At 46.6% G+C, this 23,381-nt stretch overlaps 2 protein-coding genes across 2 annotated transcripts; both read left to right on the forward strand.

The window, feature by feature from the left end:
* Positions 1-7,005: 7,005 nt before the first annotated feature.
* Positions 7,006-9,009, forward strand: LOC127310744 (uncharacterized). Its single transcript, XM_051341388.1, has 2 exons — positions 7,006-7,818; positions 8,080-9,009. The coding sequence occupies exons 1-2, from the start codon at positions 7,006-7,008 to the stop codon at positions 9,007-9,009; spliced, it is 1,743 nt and encodes a 580-aa protein (XP_051197348.1).
* A 902-nt stretch (positions 9,010-9,911) lies between these two features.
* Positions 9,912-22,997, forward strand: LOC139832300 (uncharacterized). The gene is made up of 2 exons (XM_071822029.1): positions 9,912-10,255; positions 22,988-22,997. The coding sequence occupies exons 1-2, from the start codon at positions 9,912-9,914 to the stop codon at positions 22,995-22,997; spliced, it is 354 nt and encodes a 117-aa protein (XP_071678130.1).
* Positions 22,998-23,381: the final 384 nt, after the last annotated feature.

Genomic DNA, 23,381 nt, shown 5'->3' on the forward strand with positions numbered 1-23,381 from the left:
TTAATGAAGTTTACATCAACATGTTCTTCTTGTGCAACCAATGAAGCTAACGGAACATTATTAGGATCAATATTAGTCCTATCATTCACAAGCATAGACATAATAGCATCAATCTTATCACTCAAGGAAGAGGTTTCTTCGACAGAATTTACCTTCTTACCTTGTGGAGCTCTTTCCGTGTGCCATTCAGAGTAGTTGATCATCATATTATCAAGAATCTTTGTTGCTTCACCAAGAGTGATGGGCATAAAGGTACCTCCAGCAGCTGAATCCAATAAATTCCGTGAAGAAAAATTTAGTCCTGCATAGAAGGTTTGGATGATCATCCAAGTAGTCAGTCCATGGGTTGGGCAATTTTTAACCAGAGATTTCATTCTTTCCCAAGCTTGAGCAACATGTTCAGTATCTAATTGTTTAAAATTCATTATGCTACTCCTCAAAGATATAATTTTAGCAGGGGGATAATATCTACCAATAAAAGCATCCTTGCATTTAGTCCATGAATCAATACTATTCTTAGGCAGAGATAGCAACCAATCTTTAGCTCTTCCTCTTAATGAGAAAGGGAACAATTTTAGTTTAATAATATCACCATCTACATCTTTATATTTTGCATTTCACATAGTTCAACAAAATTATTAAGATGGGCAGCAGCATCATCAGAACTAACACCAGAAAATTGCTCTCGCATAACAAGATTCAGTAAAGCAGGTTTAATTTCAAAGAATTCTGCTGTAGTAGCATGTGGAGCAATAGGTGTGCATAAGAAATCATTATTATTTGTGGTTGTGAAGTCACACAACTTAGTATTTTCAGGGTTGGCCATTTTAGCAACAGTAAATAAAGCAAACTAGATAAAGTAAATGCAAGTAAACTAATTTTTTTGTGTTTTTGATATAGCAAACAAGATAGCAAACAAAGTAAAACTAGCAACTAATTTTTTTGTATTTTGATTTAGTGCAGCAAACAAAGTAGTAAATAAAACTAAGCAAGACAAAAACAAAGTAAAGAGATTGAGAAGTGGAGACTCCCCTTGCAGCGTGTCTTGATCTCCCCGGCAACGGCGCCAGAAATTTGCTTGCTGTCCACAACTGGCGCGTAGTTGACGTGGGAGGTTTAATGGCGGTTGACGGGCTTGATGAAGTGTCTTGATTCGTCCCCGGCAACGGCGCCAGAAATTTGCTTGATGCGTGTGGTTGGCACGTCCGTTGGGAACCCCAAGAGGAAGGTGTGATGCGCACAGCGGCAAGTTTCCCTCAGTAAGAAACCAAGGTTTAATCGGACCAGTAGGAGTCAAGAAGCACGTTGAAGGTTGATGGCGGCGGGATGTAGTGCGGCGCAACACCAGGGATTCCGGCGCCAACGTGGAACCTGCACAACACAACCAAAGTACTTTGCCCCAACGAAACAGTGAGGTTGTCAATCTCACCGGCTTGCTGTAACAAAGAGTTAACCGTATTGTGTGGAAGATGATTGTTTGCAGAAAACAGTAGAACAAGTAGTGCAGTAGATTGTATTTCAGTAAAGAGAATTGGACCGGGGTCCACAGTTCACTAGAGGTGTCTCTCCCATAAGACAAACAGCATGTTGGGTGAACAAATTACAGTTGGGCAATTGACAAATAAAGAGAGCATGACAATGCACATACATATCATGATGATTATAGTGAGATTTAATTGGGCATTACGACAAAGTACATAGACCGCCATCCAACTGCATCTATGCCTAAAAAGTCCACCTTCAGGTTATCATCCGAACCCCCTCCAGTATTAAGTTGCAAAGCAACAGACAATTGAATTAAGTATGGTGCGTAATGTAATCAACAACTACATCCTTAGACATAGCATCAATGTTTTATCCCTAGTGGCAACAGCACAACACAACCTTAGAACTTTCTGTCACATCCCGGTGTCAATGCGAGGCATGAACCCACTATACGAGTGCACATAAGTACTCCCTCTTGGAGTTACAAGCATCTACTTGGCCAGAGCATCTACTAGTAACGGAGAGCATGCAAGATCATAAACAACACGTAGATATAACTTTGATAATCAACATAACAAGTATTCTCTATTAATCGGATCCCAACAAATGCAACATATAGAATTACAGATAGATGATCTTGATCATGTTAGGCAGCTCACAAGATCCGACAATGATAGCACAATGGGGAGAAGACAACCATCTAGCTACTGCTATGGACCCATAATCCAGGGGTAGACTACTCACACATCACACCGGAGGCGACCATGGCGGCGTAGAGTCCTCCGGGAGATGATTCCCCTCTCCGGCAGGGTGCCGGAGGCGATCTCCTGGAACCCCGAGATGGGATCGGCGTTGGCGGCGTCTCTGGAAGGTTTTCCGTATCGTGGCTCTCGGTACTGGGGGTTTCGTCACGGAGGCTTTAAGTAGGCGGAAGGGCAAGTCAAGAGGGGGCACAGGGGGCCCAAACCACAGGCCGGCGCGGCCAGGGGGGGCCGCGCCGCCCTAGGGTTTGGCCACCCTGTGGCCCCACTTCGTTTCGTCTTCGGACTTCTGGAAGCTTCGTGGAAAAATAGGCCCCTGGGCTTTGATTTCGTCCAATTCCGAGAAGATTTCCTTACTAGGATTTCTGAAACCAAAAACAGCAGAAAACAGCAACTGGCACTTCGGCATCTTGTTAATAGGTTAGTTCCAGAAAATGCACGAATATGACATAAAGTGTGCATAAAACATGTAGATAACATCAATAATGTGGCATGGATCATAAGAAATTATCGATACGTCGGAGACGTATCAGTTAGTACCGGAAAATGCATAAAAATGATATAAAGTGTATATAAAACATGTGAGTATTGTCATAAAACTAGCATGGAACATAAGAAATTATAGATACGTTTGAGACGTATCACGGCCCCACCTCCTGGCGCGCCCAGGTGTGGGGAGCCCACCCCCTGGCTCCCCCGACTCTGCCTCTTCGCCTATATAATCCTTCCGTCGCGAAAACCCTAGTACCGAGAGCCACGATACGAGAAAAGTTACGGAGACGCCGCCGCCGTCAATCCCATCTCGGGGGATTCTGAAGATCGCCTCCGGCACCCTGCCGGAGAGGGGAATCATCACCGGAGGGCTCTACATCACCATGCCCGCCTCCGGACTGATGCGTGAGTAGTTCATCCTTGGACTATGGGTCCATAGCAGTAGCTAGATGGTTGTCTTCTCCTCTTGTGCTATCATGTTTAGATCTTGTGAGCTGCCTATCATGATCAAGATCATCTATTTGTAATGCTACATGTTGTGTTTGTTGGGATCCGATGAATATGGAATACTATGTCAAGTTGATTATCGATCTATCATATATGTGTTGTTTATGATCTTGCATGCTCTCCGTTGCTAGTAGAGGCTCTGGCCAAGTTGATACTTGTAACTCCAAGAGGGGGTATTTATGCTAGATAGTGGGTTCATGCCTCCATTGAATGCAGGACGATGTGACGAGAAAGTTCTAAGGTTATGGATGTGCTGTTGCCACTAGGGATAAAACATCAATGCTTTGTCTAAGGATATTTGTATTGTTTACATTACGCACAGTACTTAATGCAATTGTCTGTTGTTTGCAACTTAATACTGGAAGGGGTGCGGATGCTAACCCGAAGGTGGACTTTTTAGGCATAGATGCATGCTGGATAGCGGTCTATGTTCTTCGTCGTAATGCCCTAAGTAAATCTCATAGTAGTCATCATGATATGTATGTGCATTGTTATGCCCTCTCTATTTGTCAATTGCCCAACTGTAATTTGTTCACCCAACATGTTATTTATCTTATTGGAGAGACACCACTAGTGAACTGTGGACCCCGGTCCATTCTTTTACATCTGAAATACAACCTACTGCAATCATTGTTCTTTGTTGTTCTTTGCAAGCAAACATCATTCTCCACACCATACGTTTAATCCTTTGTTTACAGCAAGCCGGTGAGATTGACAACCTCACTGTTAAGTTGGGGCAAAGTATCTTGATTGTGTTGTGCAGGTTCCACGTTGGCGCCGGAATCCCTGGTGTTGCGCCGCACTACACTCCTTCACCAACAACCTTCACGTGGCCTTCATCTCCTACTGGTTCGATAAACCTTGGTTTCTTACTGAGGGAAAACTTGCTGCTGTACGCATCACACCTTCCTCTTGGGGTTCCCAACGGACGAGTGCTTTACCGTCACAAGGAAGCTACTTTCTGGCGCCGTTGCAATCCCCGTCGCACGTCAGCAACGACGCCTACAACGGCTCCTCCGCCGAGGTGCGCCTGCGCGAGGTCACGGGGTGGGTCGAGGACGGTGGCTTGTTCCACCCTGGCCACTTCGACACTTTGGGCAGCAGCGGGCCTGCCTCTGGCCACTCTTCTCCGCGCGGTGACCAGCACCGGCCCCGCCTCAGCGACATTGATGAGGGGAGCGTCCGTGGGCCTCTCCTCCGCCACCTGCCTCGCCCGACCCTGCTTTGGCGCTTTGGAGGTGTGTGGTGGCTCACCGCGACGCGGGTCTCGCTGACGCTCCCGCGCCGGTTGCCGCGACCGCCACGCCTACGGTGCTCTGGGACCGTGTCCTCTCTCGCTGGCTCGCGGCTCAGTTCCCTGAGTCCGGGCTCGATGAGCATCAGGTGAGCCCTATCCCCGCTTCTCTGACCTCGCCTGAACCTCTCTTGGACATCCCTTATCAGCCTCCTCTGCTCTTGTTACAGTGGTACGACACCCTGGCAATTCCTGCGACACTGCTTGTCCAGCCCTTGGTGGTGCTGCGGATGAGGGAGGCATGGAGCCTGCCCTTGGCGACAGTCCCTCGGAGTTTTCCTCCCTAGCGTTTGCCTCTGAGGTGCATGAGGATGCGGCGAGGAAGCAGCGCGTCCGCCGCAAGAGGGCGGTCGACTCCGCCTTCAAGGCCCGACGCAGCTCCTGTCTCGCCTCGAAGGAGCCTGACAACTTCATCTCCATGCTGTCCAAGGCCAAGGCTATCAAAGCCTCCCGCTTCGACCTCTCCGGCGACTCCCCGCGTCTGCGCGCTGCTGTGGTGGCTGCTGGGCTCACCGACGGTGTCCCTGGGCCCATCCCGCTTCCCCGGCTTTAGGCTCTTGCGGCTGCGTGTGGCGTCGACCCTGACGTCGTGGCGGATGCGCCGGTGCCCTCTTCGTCTACATGATATATCGGCCATCGGCCGGTGACCGGGTGCAGGCCTTGATTGGCGCTGCCCCCAGCTCTTGTCGCCCGCCCCTTCATGCTTGCTCTGCGAGCATCTTCTGTATCTGCAGCTGGTTGAGTCCCTTCTTAGCAGGCTTGTCTGCAAGGGCTCTGTGTACTCCCCCTTATGTTTTCCTTTCCCATCCATCGTTGTTTGTAATGTCCTTATGCCATGTTAGTAACCAGGCTGCCCTTTTTTGGCTTGTCTTTGTCGGTGCTTTCTGTGATGCTTATGGATAATTTGTCCTTCTTGCTTGAGTCCTGGAATGTCAGGGGTCTTGGCGACCATGACAAGTGTGTCTCCATCTCCGCGGATATTTCTTCTGCCAAACCCAATATTCTTGCTCTTCAAGAAACTAAGCTTGACCATATTGCGAGCTCCAAAGCCTCTTCCTTCTTGCCTTCCTCTCTTAGGGATTTCCATGCCGTTGATGCTGATGGCTCCTCGGGAGGCCTTCTTACTGCTTGGGATGCGAACCTGTTCGTCTGCTCGGCCTCTACCTCCTCTCGACACCTCCTTTCCCTCGACCTCTCCCTCACCGTTGTTAACTCGTCCTTCCGGTTCACCAACGTCTACGCCCCGTGTGACCGCTCTGCTAAAGCTGATTTCCTCATCGACCTCGCCTCTCATGATCCCGGTGACTCTCGTCCCTGGATTATCGCAGGTGATTTCAACCTCACCCGTGATCCCGCTGACAGGAATAATGATAACTTCTCTGCTGCTGAGGCCTCTATGTTCAATGACTCGATCAACTCGCTCTGTCTCATTGAGCTCCCCCTCTCGGACCGGAAATTTACCTAGTCAAATAAAAGGGTTGTCCCCACTCTCATTAGGCTTGATAGGGTGTTTATCAACCAGGCTTGGAATTGTCGGTACCCCTCCTCCTCGCTTAGTTCGCTTACTAGAGATACCTCCGACCATGTCCCCCTCCTTGCCTCTATCTCCACCTCTATCCCTCGTCGCAACATTTTTCGCTACGAAGCTGCCTGGGGTCTCCACGCCCCCTTCTGCAACTCCGTCTCCGTTACCTGGGGTTCCACCTACCGCTCTGACCCCACTGGTAGGCTGGTTGCCCGCCTTCGCCTTTGTCGCTCTAAGTGTAAACAATGGGCTCGTCGGTCTTCCCCTTTCGTGCAAAGAGAGAGGGACTGCCATATCCTGATCAACATCCTTGACCTTGTTGAAGAGGATCGGCCCCTCTCTGTGTTAGAAAACAAGCTGTGCTCTCTCACCATGCAGGGGCTTCACGACGCCATTAAGGAGAGGGCCTCTTATTGGCGAACTCGTGCCAAAATCAAATTCGCCCTTGCAGGGGATGAAAATACCAAGTTCTTCCACGCGTCGGCCACCTGTAAGCTTAGACGTAACACTATTCCCTCTCTGGAGGTGGATGGTTCCGTGGTTCGGGAGCACAACGCCAAAGCCGCGACCCTCCACTCCTTCTTCCTAGCCCTGCTCGGCACCGTCAGCCCCTGCTCCTGGGGGTTCGACATCACCTCTCTCTACTCCCTAGAACCCCCCTCCCCCAGACTCTCTGTGCCCCTTTCTCAAGCGATGAGATCAAGCGTGCCTTCTTCTCTATGAACAAACTCTCTAGCCCGGGCCCCGACAGGTTTGGCCCCTCTTTCTTCACCACCTTTTGGGAACTGGTTTCTCCCGACATTTTCGAGGTCTTCGCTTCTTTCTACGATGGCTCTATCGATCTCACAAGGATCAACAGGGCTTTCCTTGTCCTCCTCCCAAAAACTGAGGCCGCTAACCACCCCTCCTTGTTCAGGCCCAATTCTCTCCAAAACTGCATCATGAAGGCCATCACCAAAGTGCTCACCTCTAGGATGCAAGCGTACATTCACTCCCTTGTTGATGCAGACCAAACGGGGTTTTTATCAGGGAGGCGCATCTCGGAAAACATTGTCTACGCCGCAGACCTTCTCAGGTGCTGCCATAATGCTAAGGCTCCCTCGGTTGTGTTTAAGGTCGACTTCAAGAAAGCTTTCGACTCAGTGAATTGGGACAGCCTGATTCTCATCCTTCGGGCCCGTGGGTTCGATGATCGTTGGTGCGGGTGGATGTCGCAAATCTTCCACACTAGCCACACGGCTGTCCTCCTTAATGGGATTCCCGGGGATTGGATCCGTTGCCGCAACAGGCTCCGCCAGGGTGACCCGCTCTCCCCGTCTCTCTTTATTATCGTCGCGGACGTGCTTCAGCGACTTATCCGGGAAGCTTGGATGGATGGGTCTCTGTCTCACCCCCTATCCCCCGAACTTCCTTGCCCCGTCCTGCAGTGTGCGGATGACACTCTCATCCTCTGTAAAGCTGACCTTGCCGCCGTTGGCCGCCTCAAAGCCGTCCTTGACACCTTCGCGAATGCCACTGGCCTCACGATAAATTTCCACAAGTCTTGCTTCATCCTTATGAATGTGTCGGCGGATGATGCTCAGCTTATGGCCTCCACTCTCGGTTGTCCTATCTCCTCCTTCCCCCAACCATATCTGGGGCTTCCCCTTTCACCCTCTAAGCTCCTGGCTTCTGCTTTCTCCCCCCTCCTCCTCTCCTTCGATCGTAGGCTTGCCGGCTGGAAAGCTGCGCTTCTTTCTTCTGGTGGGCGCTTGGTGTTGTGTAATGTTGTGCTTAACAATATCGCTACTTACTTTATGTGCTCATACATGCTACCGAGTGGAGTTATTGAAAGTATTGATAAAAGGCGCCGTGCTTTCTTTTGGACCGGTAAGGACTCATGTTCGGGTTCCCATTGTCTAATTGCTTGGGACAAGGTTTTGTTGTCTAAACAGGAGGGCGGTTTCGGCATCAGGGACCTCCATCGACAAAATAGGTGCTTACTCCTACACTTCATCCACAAACTTCACCAACAGGAGAGGCTCCCGTGGAAGGATTGGTTTCTCCACCACTCCAGCCTGGACCGCGCCGGCTCGTCTTCTTTGACCTCCTTCCTCGACATGATTGTTGCTGAGTGCCTCCCCCTGTACCGGAGGATTACCAGGAGCTCCGTTGTCAGCGGGAGGCAGACCGCCTTCTGGTTGGACAAGTGGCTCCCTGGGGAGTGCTTGGCCGACCGCTACCCCGCCCTCTTCACGCACTGCACTGCCCCGCATGCGACGGTTGCGACTGTCGTCCGCGACGGCCTGCCCCTTCAGGATCGACTGACCCGCGCTGCCTCCATCGACCTAGGCGCGGTCACCCTGCTCATCGCCTCCGTCTCCCTCCATGATGGCGAGGATCGACACTCCATCGACTCCCCGACTGCGCCCCCCTTCTCCTCTCGCGTGGCGTACCGTATGCTTTCGCCGGCTCAGCCTCGCGATGGGTCCTCATGCACAGCTTGGGCATCCAAGCTCCCCACCAAGGTGAAGATTTTCGCCTACCTCGCCGACATCGACAGGTTGAGCACCCGCGCCAACCTCTTCAAGAAGAGTTGTGCTCCTTCTTCGACTTGCGCGGCATGCCCGGTGGTGGAGACTGGCCGCCACCTCTTCTTCGACTGCATGCTTTCTTCTTCGATCTGGGCCGCGTTGGGGGTGACCATCCCTGCTGGTAGCTTCTCCATCTGGAAGCTGCCCCGACCCCCGGCGGCTGCGGCGAATGTTTGGCAGGCTGGGAGTGTGGTGCTGCTCTGGCATATTTGGAAAGCACGGAATGATCTGGTCTTCAACAACAACACCTCCACTCCGCAGGTTGTTCTTCGCCGGGCCGCGGATGATCTTCTCGTTTGGAGATGGCGCTTTGCGATTGGAGACCGTGAGGCCGTGGATTCGCTCCGTTCTCTTTTCCTTTCTGTTATGTGATCCTCATGTGTACCCCCTGTACCCCCCTCTCTCTTATCCGAGATCTTGTATCTGACTGACTGCCAAGTCGTTTCGAGTAATATAAATAAGCGGTGGGGACAAATCCCCCCCCCCCCCCCGTCGTTCTCGAAAAAAATAGCACCCATTGTTGGTGAGCTTCCACCCAACCGAGTCCGAAGTGTTGTGATTTCATTGCACCCTTTGAAGAATTTTCCAAAGTTCGGAGAACTGCAAAATATGATCCTTGGACCGACCATGGTAAGGCCATCAATATGAATTGATTTGAGTCACCCCAAAACTCATTAATTGCGAAAGGTTTTGCTAACCGAGCAGCGTCCGAGTTTTCATGCAAACCGTGTCCGAAAGTGTGGAACCTCGAAGGTGGTGAAACTACCTACCCTACCAATCCATGCCAGTTATGGCCTTGTGGGTGGCAGTCGACAAACCACCTCGGATGAGTTTGTGACGACCTCCTCGAAAATGCTATTATGTACTTATATCCCACATTCGGTGAAATTTGATCAAAATGTGTTGAATTGCATTCGAGTTTTCATACAGACTGCATCCAAAAGTATGGAACCTCAACGGTGAAGAAACTACCTACCCTACCAAGCCATGACAGTTATAGTCTTTTGGGTGACAGTTGACCAAACCACCTCGGATGAGTCTGTGACATAATAAAAAATGCTATTATGTGCTTATCTCCCACAATATGTGAATTTGATCAAATTTGTTGAATTAGTTGTTTGTCCAATCGGTTGCTGTGCCATCCTGATTTCCTAGCATGCGGCCTCAATTCCTTACTTCTGGAAACAGAAAATAGGTTAAAAACTCATCCGAACGGGACGTTTTACGCCGAGGTCCGGAGCGGCGAGGAGGGCATCGGGATTGGGGCGTTCGAGATGGCGCACGAGGCGGCGCGCGCGTACGACGCGGTCGCCTGGCGCCTCGGCCGCTCTCGACGGTCCATGAACTTCGATGACGTTTTGACGCGGCAGCAGGCGGAATCCCTCTCGCCGCCGCCGCCGGCCATCACGCGCGAGGCGAGGCAGCGCCAGCGCGAGCTCGAGCAGCGCCTCGTCATCGCCGAGCGGGACGAGCGCATGCGCCTCGAGTGGGCACGGCGCTTCCCGGAGGACATGGCCGCGGAGGTCGCCTTCTTCGCCGAGAAGGAAGAGGAGAAGGCGGCGCAGAAGGCGGCGAAGAAGGTGGATCGGGAGGCGAGAGGGCTTGATACGTCTCCAACGTATCTATAATTTCTGATGTTCCATGCTAGTTTTATGATAATACCTACATGTTTTGCTCACACTTTATAATGATTTTATGCATTTTCCGGAACTAACCTATTAACAAGATGCCGAAGTGCCAGTTCCTGTTTTCTGCTGTTTTTGGTTCCAGAAAGGTTGTTCGGGCAATATTCTCGGAATTCGACGAAATAAAAGCCAAACATCTTATTTCACCGAGACGGACCAGAACACCGAAGGGGTGACGGAGAGGAGGCCCAGGGCCCCCAGACCACAGGGCGGCGCGGCCTAGAGGGGGGGCGCGCCAGCCTATGGTGTGGGCCCCCCAGGCACCCCCTTGCGCCGCCTCTTCGCCTATAAAATCCCTCGCGACCTAAAAACCCGAGACGAATTGACGAAACTCCAGAAAGACTCCAGGGGCGCCACCGCCATCGCGAAACTCTAATTCGGGGGACAGAATCTCTGTTCCGGCACGCCGCCGGGACGGGGAAGTGCCCCCGGAAGCCATCTCCATCAACGTCACCGCCTCCATCATGCTCCGTGAGTAGTTCCCCCATGGACTACGGGTTCTAGCTGTAGCTAGTTGGTACTCTCTCTCCCATGTACTTCAATACAATGATCTCATGAGCTGCCTTACATGATTGAGATTCATCTGATGTAATCGGTGTTGTGTTTGTTGGGATCCGATGAATTGTTACATTATGATCAGTCTATCTATAAAGTTTGTGAAGTTATTGTTGCTGCAATCTTGTTGTGTTTAATGCTTGTCACTAGGGCCCGAGTGGCATGATCTTAGATTTAAGCTCTATAATTATTGCTTAGATTGTATCTACAAGTTGTTTGCACATGTCTATGTCCGGAACCCGAGGCCCCAGAGTGACAGCAACTGGGATAACTGGAGGGGAAGGCATAGGTATGAGGATCACATGTTTTCACCAAGTGTTAATGCTTTGCTCCGGTGCTCTATTAAAAGGAGTACCTTAATTGCCAGTAGATTCCCTTGAGGCCCGGCTGCCACCGGCTGGTAGGACAAAAGATGTTATGCAAGTTTCTCATTGCGAGCACGTATAACTATATATGGAAAACATGCCTACATAATTAATAATCTTGATGTTCTGTCCTAATGCTTTCAATCCTATCAATTGCCCAACTGTAATTTGTTCACCCAACACTTGTTATTGGAGAGTTACCACTAGTGTAGATAGCTGGGAACCCCGGTCCATCTCTCATCATCATATACTTGTTTCTATATGACATTGGAAGTAGTATCAACTATTTTCTGGTGCCATTGCCACTGTGTTACTACTACTGCTGCTGTGTTACTGTTACTATTGCTCTCATATTATTGCTGCCTTCACATCACCCCTGTTACTAGTGCTTTTCCAGGTGCAGCTGAATTGACAACTCAGTTGTTAAGGCTTATAAGTATTCTTTACCTCCCCTTGTGTCGAATCAATAAATTGGGTTTTACTTCCCTCGAAGACTGTTGCGATCCCCTATACTTGTGGGTCATCAAGACTATTTTCTGGCGCCGTTGCCGGGGAAGCATAGCTCTACTCATAAGTTCACCTGGGGAGTACACTCTACCTCTCTCTCTGTTTTTGTTTTATTTTATTTTGTTTTGCTTAGTTTACTTTTGTCTAGTTTATTTGTGCTTAGTTCATTTCTGTCTAGTATTATTTTGCTTAGTTTACTTTTGTCTAGTTTGTTTTTGCCTTGTTTTATTATATACCCAAAAATCCATAAAAATTTGAAAAACCGAAAAATTAAAAACTGTTGTTATGGGAGAACCCACAACCTATTTGGAGCTTATAGAATTATATAATAATTATAGAGAATCAAGAACGGGTAAAGTTATGAGTGCTGTGATAGAAAAATTGAATACAATTGCTAAAATCTTGCTTAAACGCCATGATATAAACTGTTGCTCTAAACAGGATACTAAACATCTTAAATTTCAATGTGGCTTTAGTGAGGAAATTTTAATTAAGAACTATAATTGGAATAGCTATATTCATCTTGGGTTCGAAGAGGTAGAACAATTTGTCTTATTTATGGGAGCCTCTGAGATAGAATCCTTCATGGCTAAAAATTATGAAACTTGTGTTGTTTGTAAGGACCTTAAAGATTATGTCTCTTCTATCCTTAATTTTTGCATAGAAAGTTACAGCGATAATCCTTATATCATTGATTATAAAGAGAGACTCATTAATGCACAAGAATGCACTCACAATTTGCAGGAACCAGTGGAAGAAGAAATTGATGAACCTGAAAGCTCATTGGATGAAAAAGAAGAGGAGAGTGATGAACAAAAGGAGGAAAAATGGATTAGCTACCCATGCCAACCTTCTAATGAGAGTAACTCTTTATCTCTTACACTATTTGATTGTCCTCCATGCTTACCAAAGGAGGATGGATGTTATGTTCTTGTGGATTCTCTTGAAATATTACCTATGAGTAAAACTTGTGAGAATAATTATGCTACTGTTATCTATGATAATCCATGCTACTTTGATAAATCTTATGATAATGCTTTGTTTGTGCCTGATGTCGAAATGCATGGTACTAAAGAGTTTTGCGTAGCAAATGTTTATGATAAATCTCTAGATGATGGTCCTATGTTACTTGATATTATTAATTGTACTACTAATGAAAATGGGATTGGAGAAGTCTTGACTTTATCTAGGAGTCACATATCTTTTGAGAATGATCAATCATCTTGTTATATTATTGATAAAAGTGGGTTTGAAAGTTTTAATCCCACTATTTTTGAGCTTGATAAAAATTATGTGTTTGTGGATCATGAAAAGCATGCTGCATGTAATAGTTATATTGTTGAGTTTGATCATAATGCTACTGAAAATTATTATGAGAGAGGAAAATATGGTTGTAGAAATTTGCATGGTACTAAAACACCTCTCTATATGCTGAAACTCTTGAAGTTACTCTTGTTTTATCTTCCTATGCTTGTCACTTTGTTCTTCATGAATTTATTTGTGTACAAGATTCCTATGCATAGGAAGTGGGTTAGACTTAAATGTGTTTTGAATTTGCTTCTTGATGCTCTCTTTTGCTTCAACTCTTATTTTCCATGTGAGCATCATTAAAATTGCTGAGCCCATCTTAATGGCTATAAAGAAAGCACTTCTTGGGAGATAACCCATGTATTTATTTTGCTACTGTTTTGTTGTGTCTTGGAACTTGTTACTACTGTAGCAACCTCTCCTTATCTTTATTTTATTGCATTGTTGTGCCAAGTGAAGTCTCTAATAGAAGGTTGATACTAGATTTGGATTTCTGCGCAGAAACAGATTTCTGTCTGTCACGAATTTGAGTAGCCCCTTCTGTAGGTAACTCAGAAAAATCTGCCAATTTACGTGAATGATCCTCAGATATGTACGCAACTTTCATTAGTTTTGAGTTTTCTGATTTGAGCAACGGAAGTACCTCTTAAAAATTCGTCTTTACTGGCTGTTCTGTTTTGGCAGATTCTGTCTCTGTTTTTTTGCATTGTCTCTTGTGGACTTTAAGCAAGGCTTTCTAGACATGGAGGGCTGTAGCTAATGTTTTATTGAGTTCTTGCAATGTGTCACTACAGGACTAAAGTGGATTAAAGTTTTTTTGAGTACTAACCCCTCTAATGAAGTTTATGAGAAGTTTGGTGTGAAGGAAGTTTTCAAGGGTCAAGAGAGGAGGATGATATATGATCAAGAAGAGTGAAAAGTCTAAGCTTGGGGATGCCCCCGTGGTTCATCCCTGCATATTTCAAGAAGACTCAAGCATCTAAGCTTGGGGATGCCCAAGGCATCCCCTTCTTCATCAACAACTTATCAGGTCACTTCTATTGAAACTATATTTTTATTCGGTCACATCTTATGTGCTTTACTTGGAGCGTCTGTGTGTTTTTTATTTTTGTTTGTGTTTGAATAAATTCGGATCCTAGCAATCCTTGTGTTGGAGAGAGACACGCTCCGCTTTTTTGTATGAACACTTGTGTTCTTCGTTTTTCATGTTCATGGCAAAATGTTAAAAGCTGCTGCATTTATTGCTATTTGGTTGGAAACAGAAAATGCTTCATATTGTCTTGAATAATTTGATACTTGGCAATTGTTTTTAGCTCTCAAGTAGATCATGATTAAGCTCTTGCACCATGTAGTTTAAACCTATTAGTGGAGAACTACTGTAGAGCTTGTTGAAATTGGTTTGCATGATTGGTCTCTCTAAGGTCTAGATATTTTCTAGTAAAAGTGTTTGAGCAACAAGGAAGACAGTGTAGAGTCTTATAATGCTTGCAATATGTTCTTATGCAAGTTTTGCTGTACCGGTTCATACTTGTGTTTGCTTCAAACAACCTTGCTAGCCAAAGCCTTGTACTGAGAGGAAATGCTTCTCGTGCATCCAAAACCTTAAGCCAAAACTTATGCCATTTGTGTCCACCATAACTACCTACTATGTGGTATTTTTCTGCCATTCCAAGTAAATACTTCATGTGCTACCTTTAAACAATTCAAAAGTTATTATCTCTTATTTGTGTCAATGTTTTATAGCTCATGAGGAAGTATGTGGTGTTTTATCTTTCAATCTTGTTGGGCAACTTTCACTAATGGACTAGTGGCTTCATCCGCTTATCCAATAATTTTGCAAAAAGAGCTGGCAGCGGGGTTCCCAGCCCCAATTAATTAACCTTCATTAATAATTCTCTTCACATGTTTTGCCCTGATTCATCAGTAAGCAACTTAATTTTGCAAATAGACACTCCTTCATGGTATGTGAATGTTGGAAGGCACCCGAGGACTCGGTTAGCCATGGCTTGTGTAAGCAAAAGGTTGGGAGGAGTGTCATCCATAAATAAAAACTAAAGTACATGTGTAAACAAAAGAGAAGAGGGATGATCTACCTTGCTGGTAGAGATAACGTCCTTCATGGGAGCCGCTCTTCGAAAGTCTGTTTGGCAAGGGGGTTAGAGTGCCCACTACCATTCGTTGACAACAACAAACACCTCTCAAAACTTCACTTTTATGCTCTCTATATGATTTCAAAACTTGAAAAGCTCTAGCACATGATTTAATCCCTGCTTCCCTCTGCGAAGGGCCTTTCTTTTACTTTATGTTGAGTCAGTTTACCTACTTCCTTCTATCTTAGAAGCAAACACTTGTGTCAACTGTGCATTGATTCTTACATGCTTGCTTATTGCACTTATTATTTTACTTTGTGTTGACAATTATCCATGAGATATGCATGTTGAAAGTTGAAAGCAATTGCTGAAACTTAAATCTTCCTTTGTGTTGCTTCAAAACCTCTTATTAAGAATTTATTGCTTTATGAGTTAACTCTTATGCAAGACTTTTTGATGCTTGTTTTGAAAGTACTATTCATGAAAAGTTTTGCTATATGTTATCTATTTGATTAGCAAACTATAGATCATTGCCTTGAGTCACTTCATTCATCTCATATGCTTTACAATAGTATGATCAAGGTTATGTAAGTAGCATGTCACTACAGAAATTATTCTTTTTATCGTTTACCTACTCAAGGGCGAGTAGGAACTAAGCTTGGGGATGCTTGATACGTCTCCAACGTATCTATAATTTCTGATGTTCCATGCTAGTTTTATGACAATACCTACATGTTTTGCTCACACTTTATGATGATTTTATGCATTTTCCGGAACTAACCTATTAACAAGATGCCGAAGTGCCAGTTCCTGTTTTCTGCTGTTTTTGGTTCCAGAAAGGCTGTTCGGGCAATATTCTCGGAATTCGACGAAACAAAAGCCAAACATCTTATTTCACCGAGATGGACCAGAACACCGAAGGGGAGACGGAGAGGAGGCCCAGGGCCCCCAGACCACAGGGCGGCGCGGCTTAGAGGGGGGCACGCCAGCCTATGGTGTGGGCCCCCCAGGCACCCCCTTGCGCCGCCTCTTCGCCTATAAAATCCCTCGCGACCTAAAAACCCGAGACGAATTGACGAAACTCCAGAAAGACTCCAGGGGCGCCGCCGCCATCGCGAAACTCCAATTCGGGGGACAGAATCTCTGTTCCGGCACGCCGCCGGGACGGGGAAGTGCCCCCGGAAGCCATCTCCATCAACGCCACCGCCTCCATCATGCTCCGTGAGTAGTTCCCCCATGGACTACGGGTTCTAGCTGTAGCTAGTTGGTACTCTCTCTCCCATGTACTTCAATACAATGATCTCATGAGCTGCCTTACATGATTGAGATTCATCTGATGTAATCGGTGTTGTGTTTGTTGGGATCCGATGAATTGTTACATTATGATCAGTCTATCTATAAAGTTTGTGAAGTTATTGTTGCTGCAATCTTGTTGTGTTTAATGCTTGTCACTAGGGCCCGAGTGGCATGATCTTAGATTTAAGCTCTATAATTATTGCTTAGATTGTATCTACAAGTTGTTTGCACATGTCTATGTCCGGAACCCGAGGCCCCAGTGACAAAGCAATCGGGATAACTGGAGGGGAAGGCGTAGGTATGAGGATCACATGTTTTCACCAAGTGTTAATGCTTTGCTCCGGTGCTCTATTAAAAGGAGTACCTTAATTGCCAGTAGATTCCCTTGAGGCCCGGCTGCCACCGGCTGGTAGGACAAAAGATGTTATGCAAGTTTCTCATTGCGAGCACGTATAACTATATATGGAAAGCATGCCTACATAATTAATAATCTTGATGTTCTGTCCTAATGCTTTCAATCCTATCAATTGCCCAACTGTAATTTGTTCACCCAACACTTGTTATTGGAGAGTTACCACTAGTGTAGATAGCTGGGAACCCCGGTCCATCTCTCACCATCATATACTTGTTTCTATATGACATTGGAAGTAGTATCAACTATTTTCTGGTGCCATTGCCACTGTGTTACTACTACTGCTGCTGTGTTACTGTTACTATTGCTCTCATATTACTGCTGCCTTCACATCACCCCTGTTACTAGTGCTTTTCCAGGTGCAGCTGAATTGACAACTCAGTTGTTAAGGCTTATAAGTATTCTTTACCCCCCTTGTGTCGAATCAATAAATTGGGTTTTACTTCCCTCGAAGACTGTTGCGATCCCCTATACTTGTGGGTCATCAGGGCTAAGCAGAAGAAGAAGAAGAAGAAGAAGAAAGAGAAGGAGGAGAAGGCCGCGAGGAAGAAGGAGGAGAAGAAGAATGGCGCCGGTCCGTCGACCATCACCGTCGACTCTTCCTCCTCCTCCTTCGAGTGGACGTCGACTCCGGTGTCATCGACAACACCGAACTCCTCCGACTTCGACTGGGATTCCGAGTAGTGTAGTCTAGTTTTAATAAAGTTGGTTGTAACAAATGTGGGTTGAACTTTGCAATATATTTATATTTCCAGTCTATTTTAATATTTTGTTTGATCTATTTACGTATGCAATTGTGTGAAAAAAGTTGTTTTTGGACTGCATTTTAGCGCATCTACAAAAGGACCAATCCAGCGTTCCATTTTGGCGCGGCGGTTTATAGCACCCGATGAACCTCTCGCGTGCGCACGCGCTGTAAACCCAAATATATAGCGCTTGATATAGCGCGCCTGTTGGAGATGCTCTAAGCTCTATATTGTAGCACCAACCATGCGAAAATCTTGCATTTTTTAGGGGCCCGTGGCTTCCGTATCATGATGCCATGAAAGATTTGGCGTGGCCTAAAAATTGCATGTTATACGTTATATTGGAAGAATAGCAACCATCGTTGGTGAGCTTCCACCCAATCGAGTCCGGAGTGTTGTGATCTAATTGCACCCATTGAAGCATTTTCCAAAGCTTGGAGAAATGCAAAATGTGATCCACGGTAATTAAGGCCATCATGTGAATTGATTTGAGTCACCCAAAACTCATTGTAAAGGCCTTTGCTAACCGAGCAGCAGCGTAGGAGCTTTTCATGCAAACCACGTCTGAAAGCATGGAACCTCAACGGTGGTGAAACTACCTACCCTACCAAACCATCGCCTTGTGGGTGACAGTCGACCAAACCACCTCGGATGAGCCTGTGACCTCCTCGGAAATGCTATTTTGTATTTATGTCTCACAATCTGGGAATTTGATCAAATGTGTTGAATTAGTTGTCTGTCCAATTAATCGGTTGCCATGCCATCCTGATTTCCTGTCATGTCGGCATGTGGCACCAATTTTTTACTTCCGTGAAACAAAAGGTAGGTTAAAAATCTTCAGAATGTCATAAATCAGGAGTAAACTGTTGTAACCTTTTCGAAACATGAATTAATAACGAATATGATAAGCTCCTTTCGCGAGCATTGTGGCACCGATGATTCGAGTAGTGACATGTTTGATAAAGTGCTAACGAACACAATTAATTTAAGCACGCAGAAGCTGCTAAGTCCGAATCGATTAGCTTAGGTGTTTGTCTTGTTGCAGCTGGATCTGGTCTACTATGCCCATCAAAATCAGTTCACTAGCTACCTACCTTACGATCAACACAATTGTATCTTAGTGATATCATGATTTGTCTTGTTGTAGCACGTTGCGTCATCGCTATAATCAGCATACGCATGGCTTTTTAGATATATACCAGTTGATGACTTGATGAGTAGTATATATGCGCATGCCTAAAATGAGGCGGCAAAGAAAACCAAACAGTCGGCCGATGTTGTATACTAGTACTACCTATCTTCCTACATATAAGGCGTTTTAGGAGTTCAAATAAAACCCCCAAAACATAAAATTAGAAATGGAGGGAGTGCCGTATAACGAATTTGACCCATTTTGAACATTAATTGGTGCAATATATACTGTACTACTCATTGGACCATAGACACATAGGATGCTCAACAAAACACACTGAACAGTTAATTGTTCGTTCTTACCTATACACCTTTTTCGATAAAGAGCATATATTAATATCGCGGAGATACCAATTACACCCAGCCTCTGCAACAACATCATGCCCTAATGACATAAATGATGCACACAACCAAAAAAAAAGAATTACAGAAAAGAAAAGTCCTGCTACAGAGATCGAAAACTTGAAACAACAACACTGACACCACGAAGACAACACCAGAAGATCAGCTTCTCCATAAGCGACGCCTCCAAGAAGGAAACAGTGCACAAGCGCTGTCATCGCCCGATCATAGATCTTAGGTTTTCACCCTGATGAAAGTCTTCCCTCTCAAAACAATGCCTTCAACAAGAACATTGCTAGCACAACCAATTAAGGCCGGATCTTGGATTTTCACCCTGAAAGATAGAACTTTGAACTTCTCCAGTGCAGTTGCTCCCACATACAAGTCGCTGTTTGAAGTCATGAAACTCCAAGCCAATTCCACCTCACCACCAAGATCCGACCACCATTGCACTTCCACCGATCTCGGCTTTCATGACCTTCTCCGCCAGCACCATGGAAAGAAAACAAGCTCCATGATATTAACAGCCAGCAGAGCTTCGAAGCGCTCCCTCTGAAACCAAACGGTCAGATAAAAAACATGGGTGCGCCCGACCGAAAACACCCAATCCAGCAATCTGGAGGCATTGATCGCACAATGAATTTCGCCGGCAGGACCTTCCGGAACACGACAATTCAGCCAGCCCGGTGGGAAGAAGCATCCGACCGATCTTCACTTGGCACGAGAGAAACCCTAGGACAGCCACCTTTATTAGGCAGAACGGCAGGCCCCCTCGCCGCCGCCCGCCGGTCAACCTCATCGGCGGAAGAGGAGGCCGCCACCGACCACAGCCCCGTCGACGAGTCGTCCGCCGCCACCCCCAAAACCGAAGAAGGCCACCAACGTGAGCCGCCGGAAGGAGGGGCGCAGAGGACTCACCAGCCACCACCAGGCACGGCCACGCCACCGTAGAAGCCGGATCCGCAGCCATCGGGGTCACCCCCGCCGCCGGCCGCATCGCCGAGCCATCACCCGGCCACCGCAGCCCTTGCCAAGGCAGCCGGCGCGACGCGCCGCAGAACAGCCGCCCGAGGCCACCGCCCCGGATGGATCCCACCACGCTGGCCACCGACCAGCCCCGCCACCGGCCGGTCATCACCGCCGCAGATCCAGCGCCGCCTCCGCGCGCGCGACGCGAGAGGGGGACATGCCGCAGCCGAGAGCTGCACGAGGTTTGGCCGCACGCGCGCGTCGGCCGCTGTAGGGAGGAGGGGGAGGAAATGGTGGCGGCGCAAGGGTTCCGCCCGAGCCGCCCAACACGAGGGGCGACGCGGGGGCCTGTTCTGTTTTTCACCTATGCACCTCTCTCTCTCTCTCTCTCTCTCTCTCTCTCTCTCTCTCTCTCTCTCTCTCTCTCTCTCTCTCTCTCTCTCTCTCTCTCTCTCTCTCTCTCTCTCTCTCTCTCTCTCTCTCTCTCTCTCTCTCTCTCTCTCTCTCTCTCTCTCTCTCCCTCCCTCCCTCTCCCTCCCTCGCTCACTCCCTCTCCCTCTCCCTCTCCCTCTCCCTCTCCCTCTCCCTCTCCCTCTCCCTCTCCCTCTCCCTCTCCCTCTCCCTCTCCCTCTCCCTCTCCCTCTCGCTCTCTCCCTCTCCCTCTCTCTCTCTCTCTCTCTCTCTCTCTCTCTCTCTCTCTCTCTCTCTCTCTCTCTCTCTCTCTCTCTCTCTCTCTCTCTCTCTCTCTCTCTCTCTCTCTCTCTCTCTCTCTCTCTCTCTCTCTCTCTCTCTCTCTCTCTCTCTCTCTCTCTCTCTCTCTCTCTCTCTCTCTCTCTCTCTCTCTCTCTCTCTCTCTCTCTCTCTCTCTCTCTCTCTCTCTCTCTCTCTCTCTCTCTCTCTCTCTCTCTCTCTCTCTCTCTCTCTCTCTCTCTCTCTCTCTCTCTCTCTCTCTCTCTCTCTCTCTCTCTCTCTCTCTCTCTCTCTCTCTCTCTCTCTCTCTCTCTCTCTCTCTCTCTCTCTCTCTCTCTCTCTCTCTCTCTCTCTCTCTCTCTCTCTCTCTCTCTCTCTCTCTCTCTCTCTCTCTCTCTCTCTCTCTCTCTCTCTCTCTCTCTCTCTCTCTCTCTCTCTCTCTCTCTCTCTCTCTCTCTCTCTCTCTCTCTCTCTCTCTCTCTCTCTCTCTCTCTCTCTCTCTCTCTCTCTCTCTCCCTCGCTCCCTCCCGCGCCCTCGCTCCCTCTCCCTCACTCACTCTCCCTCCCTCCCTCCCTCCCTCCCTCCCTCCCTCCCCCTCTCCCTCTCCCTCTCTCTCTCTCTCCTTCCTGCAATTTCGTCTTCTGTTCTCTGAAGTTACATGTTTTGTTCTCCAGTACATTCATTCTTCAGGTATGGCCAGTCTTGCAGCATCTCCCATCCGATTTCATGACATCGATGGGTTGATGGATAAGTTTGCCAGCCGGCAGTTTGGCTTAATTTCCATCCTACACGGAACAAAGAAGTCTAACGAGAGGATAGAGAGAGATTATGATCTAGTGCGTGATGAAGCAACTAAGAAGTTCAGAAAAAGGCACAACCATAATTTTTTCTATAGCATGCATGGTCACCTTTTGACATTCCTCCATCAGAAACCATCATTTCCTGGCGCACACATCGCATCTTCCAACCCATGATCTCAATCAAGAATATCGTGGTCAATCGAAACTGCAAAAAAGTGCAAAAGGAGAGCAGGAAAAGGAAGCTAGGGAATTCAAAAGGGAAAAGTTGTCATTTTCCTTGCACTAATATATGTTTATCTTTGTACGCAATACGCAATGCGTTACGCGGCAGCAGACTGCAGTTGGACCTGCCGGGAGATGCCTATATGGCTCCTTGTTTTCAGGTTTTGTCAACCCAGACACTGCATAGACGGACCATCAGTTAAGACGTGGTCGATAATGTATGATTCCCTTTACTTAAAAAAAGACTAGCATTACCTCTGTTTTTAAAAGATTTGAAAATGTTATCTAAATTCAGATGTATCTAAGATACTCTTTAGTGTATATATACATCTAAGCTTGAACAAATCTCCGTTATGCTTGTATAGACGGATGAAGTATATGCTTTACTTCTTTGTTTGCTAGTGGTCATTTCATATTGTATCATAATCGGATCAATTTAGCACTTTACAAATTAAGTTATTTTCGAAATATGATGTACTCGCTCCGTCTAAAAATATGTGTTTCAATTTTATCTAGGTACGGATGTATTTCTAACTAAAATGTATCTACATATATCCGTATCTAGAAAAAAGTGAGACAGCTATTTTAGATTTAGGGAGTATATAATGTTTGGTTAAAGCTAAACTTTGCGTATCCACACGAGCGTGCTGCTAACCTGGCTTTTGCTGGTATGTTTCTTGACAAAAACCATTCTATTTTAACGAGGGAGTATATATGTAAACGGGGATCGATTCGACAGTACTTATGCCCATACAGAAAGTTGAGTCAATGGCCAAAAATTCTTTGGAAAATTGACTCTCCGAGTTGGCCAAGGTGTGGGTGTGCATGTGCGTGTACAGCAACACAGGCATATCACTGATCCGTCGACGGAGCCCATACATGCATGACAGCATGAGTCGATTCCAGATTAAGTCCTTGTTGAGCATGACGCCGATCCCGATCGATGGTGCAAGTCAACGGCACAAACCAAACCGTGTTGCCGAATTCACCACTAGTCCATTAGTCACGCACGTGCTTCTCTGGCGACATATACGGGGACATGGCTACCATGAAAATTTATATTGGTACTTTTTTTTAGAAGAAACTACTCCTTTTGTTCATTAATATAAGATCGTTTAGCTTCTTTTTTTGGGACTATATACTTATTGAACGATACCTAATTCTTTTGCAGTGACCGTTGAGCGGCCGGTGACATGTAGATGCATGCTTACATATATAGTGTACGGCATTGCGACACGGTCGAACTCCCTCTATTGCTTCATTTGATACAATGTACTTCCTCCATCCGCAAATAAGTGACTCAGATTTGTTTAAAGTCGCACATATCAACACACTAAAATGTATTTAAATATGTATGAAACTGGATAAATTGGAGTCAGCAATTTCAGACGGAGGTAGTAAATATTATCTAAAAATTCGAGAACTTTACTCTGTTTAGTTATATATCAAATCAATTGCTTCGTTCACAACAAAAAATCCCACCAATTGTTTCTTTTGATATGATTTTTTTTTCAATTTCCAAGAGTCCATTCCATAATTTACCCTTTGGATGCACTACTAGAAAA

This window comes from Lolium perenne, chromosome 6, assembly GCF_019359855.2.
Source record: "Lolium perenne isolate Kyuss_39 chromosome 6, Kyuss_2.0, whole genome shotgun sequence".
NCBI lineage: Eukaryota > Viridiplantae > Streptophyta > Magnoliopsida > Poales > Poaceae > Lolium > Lolium perenne.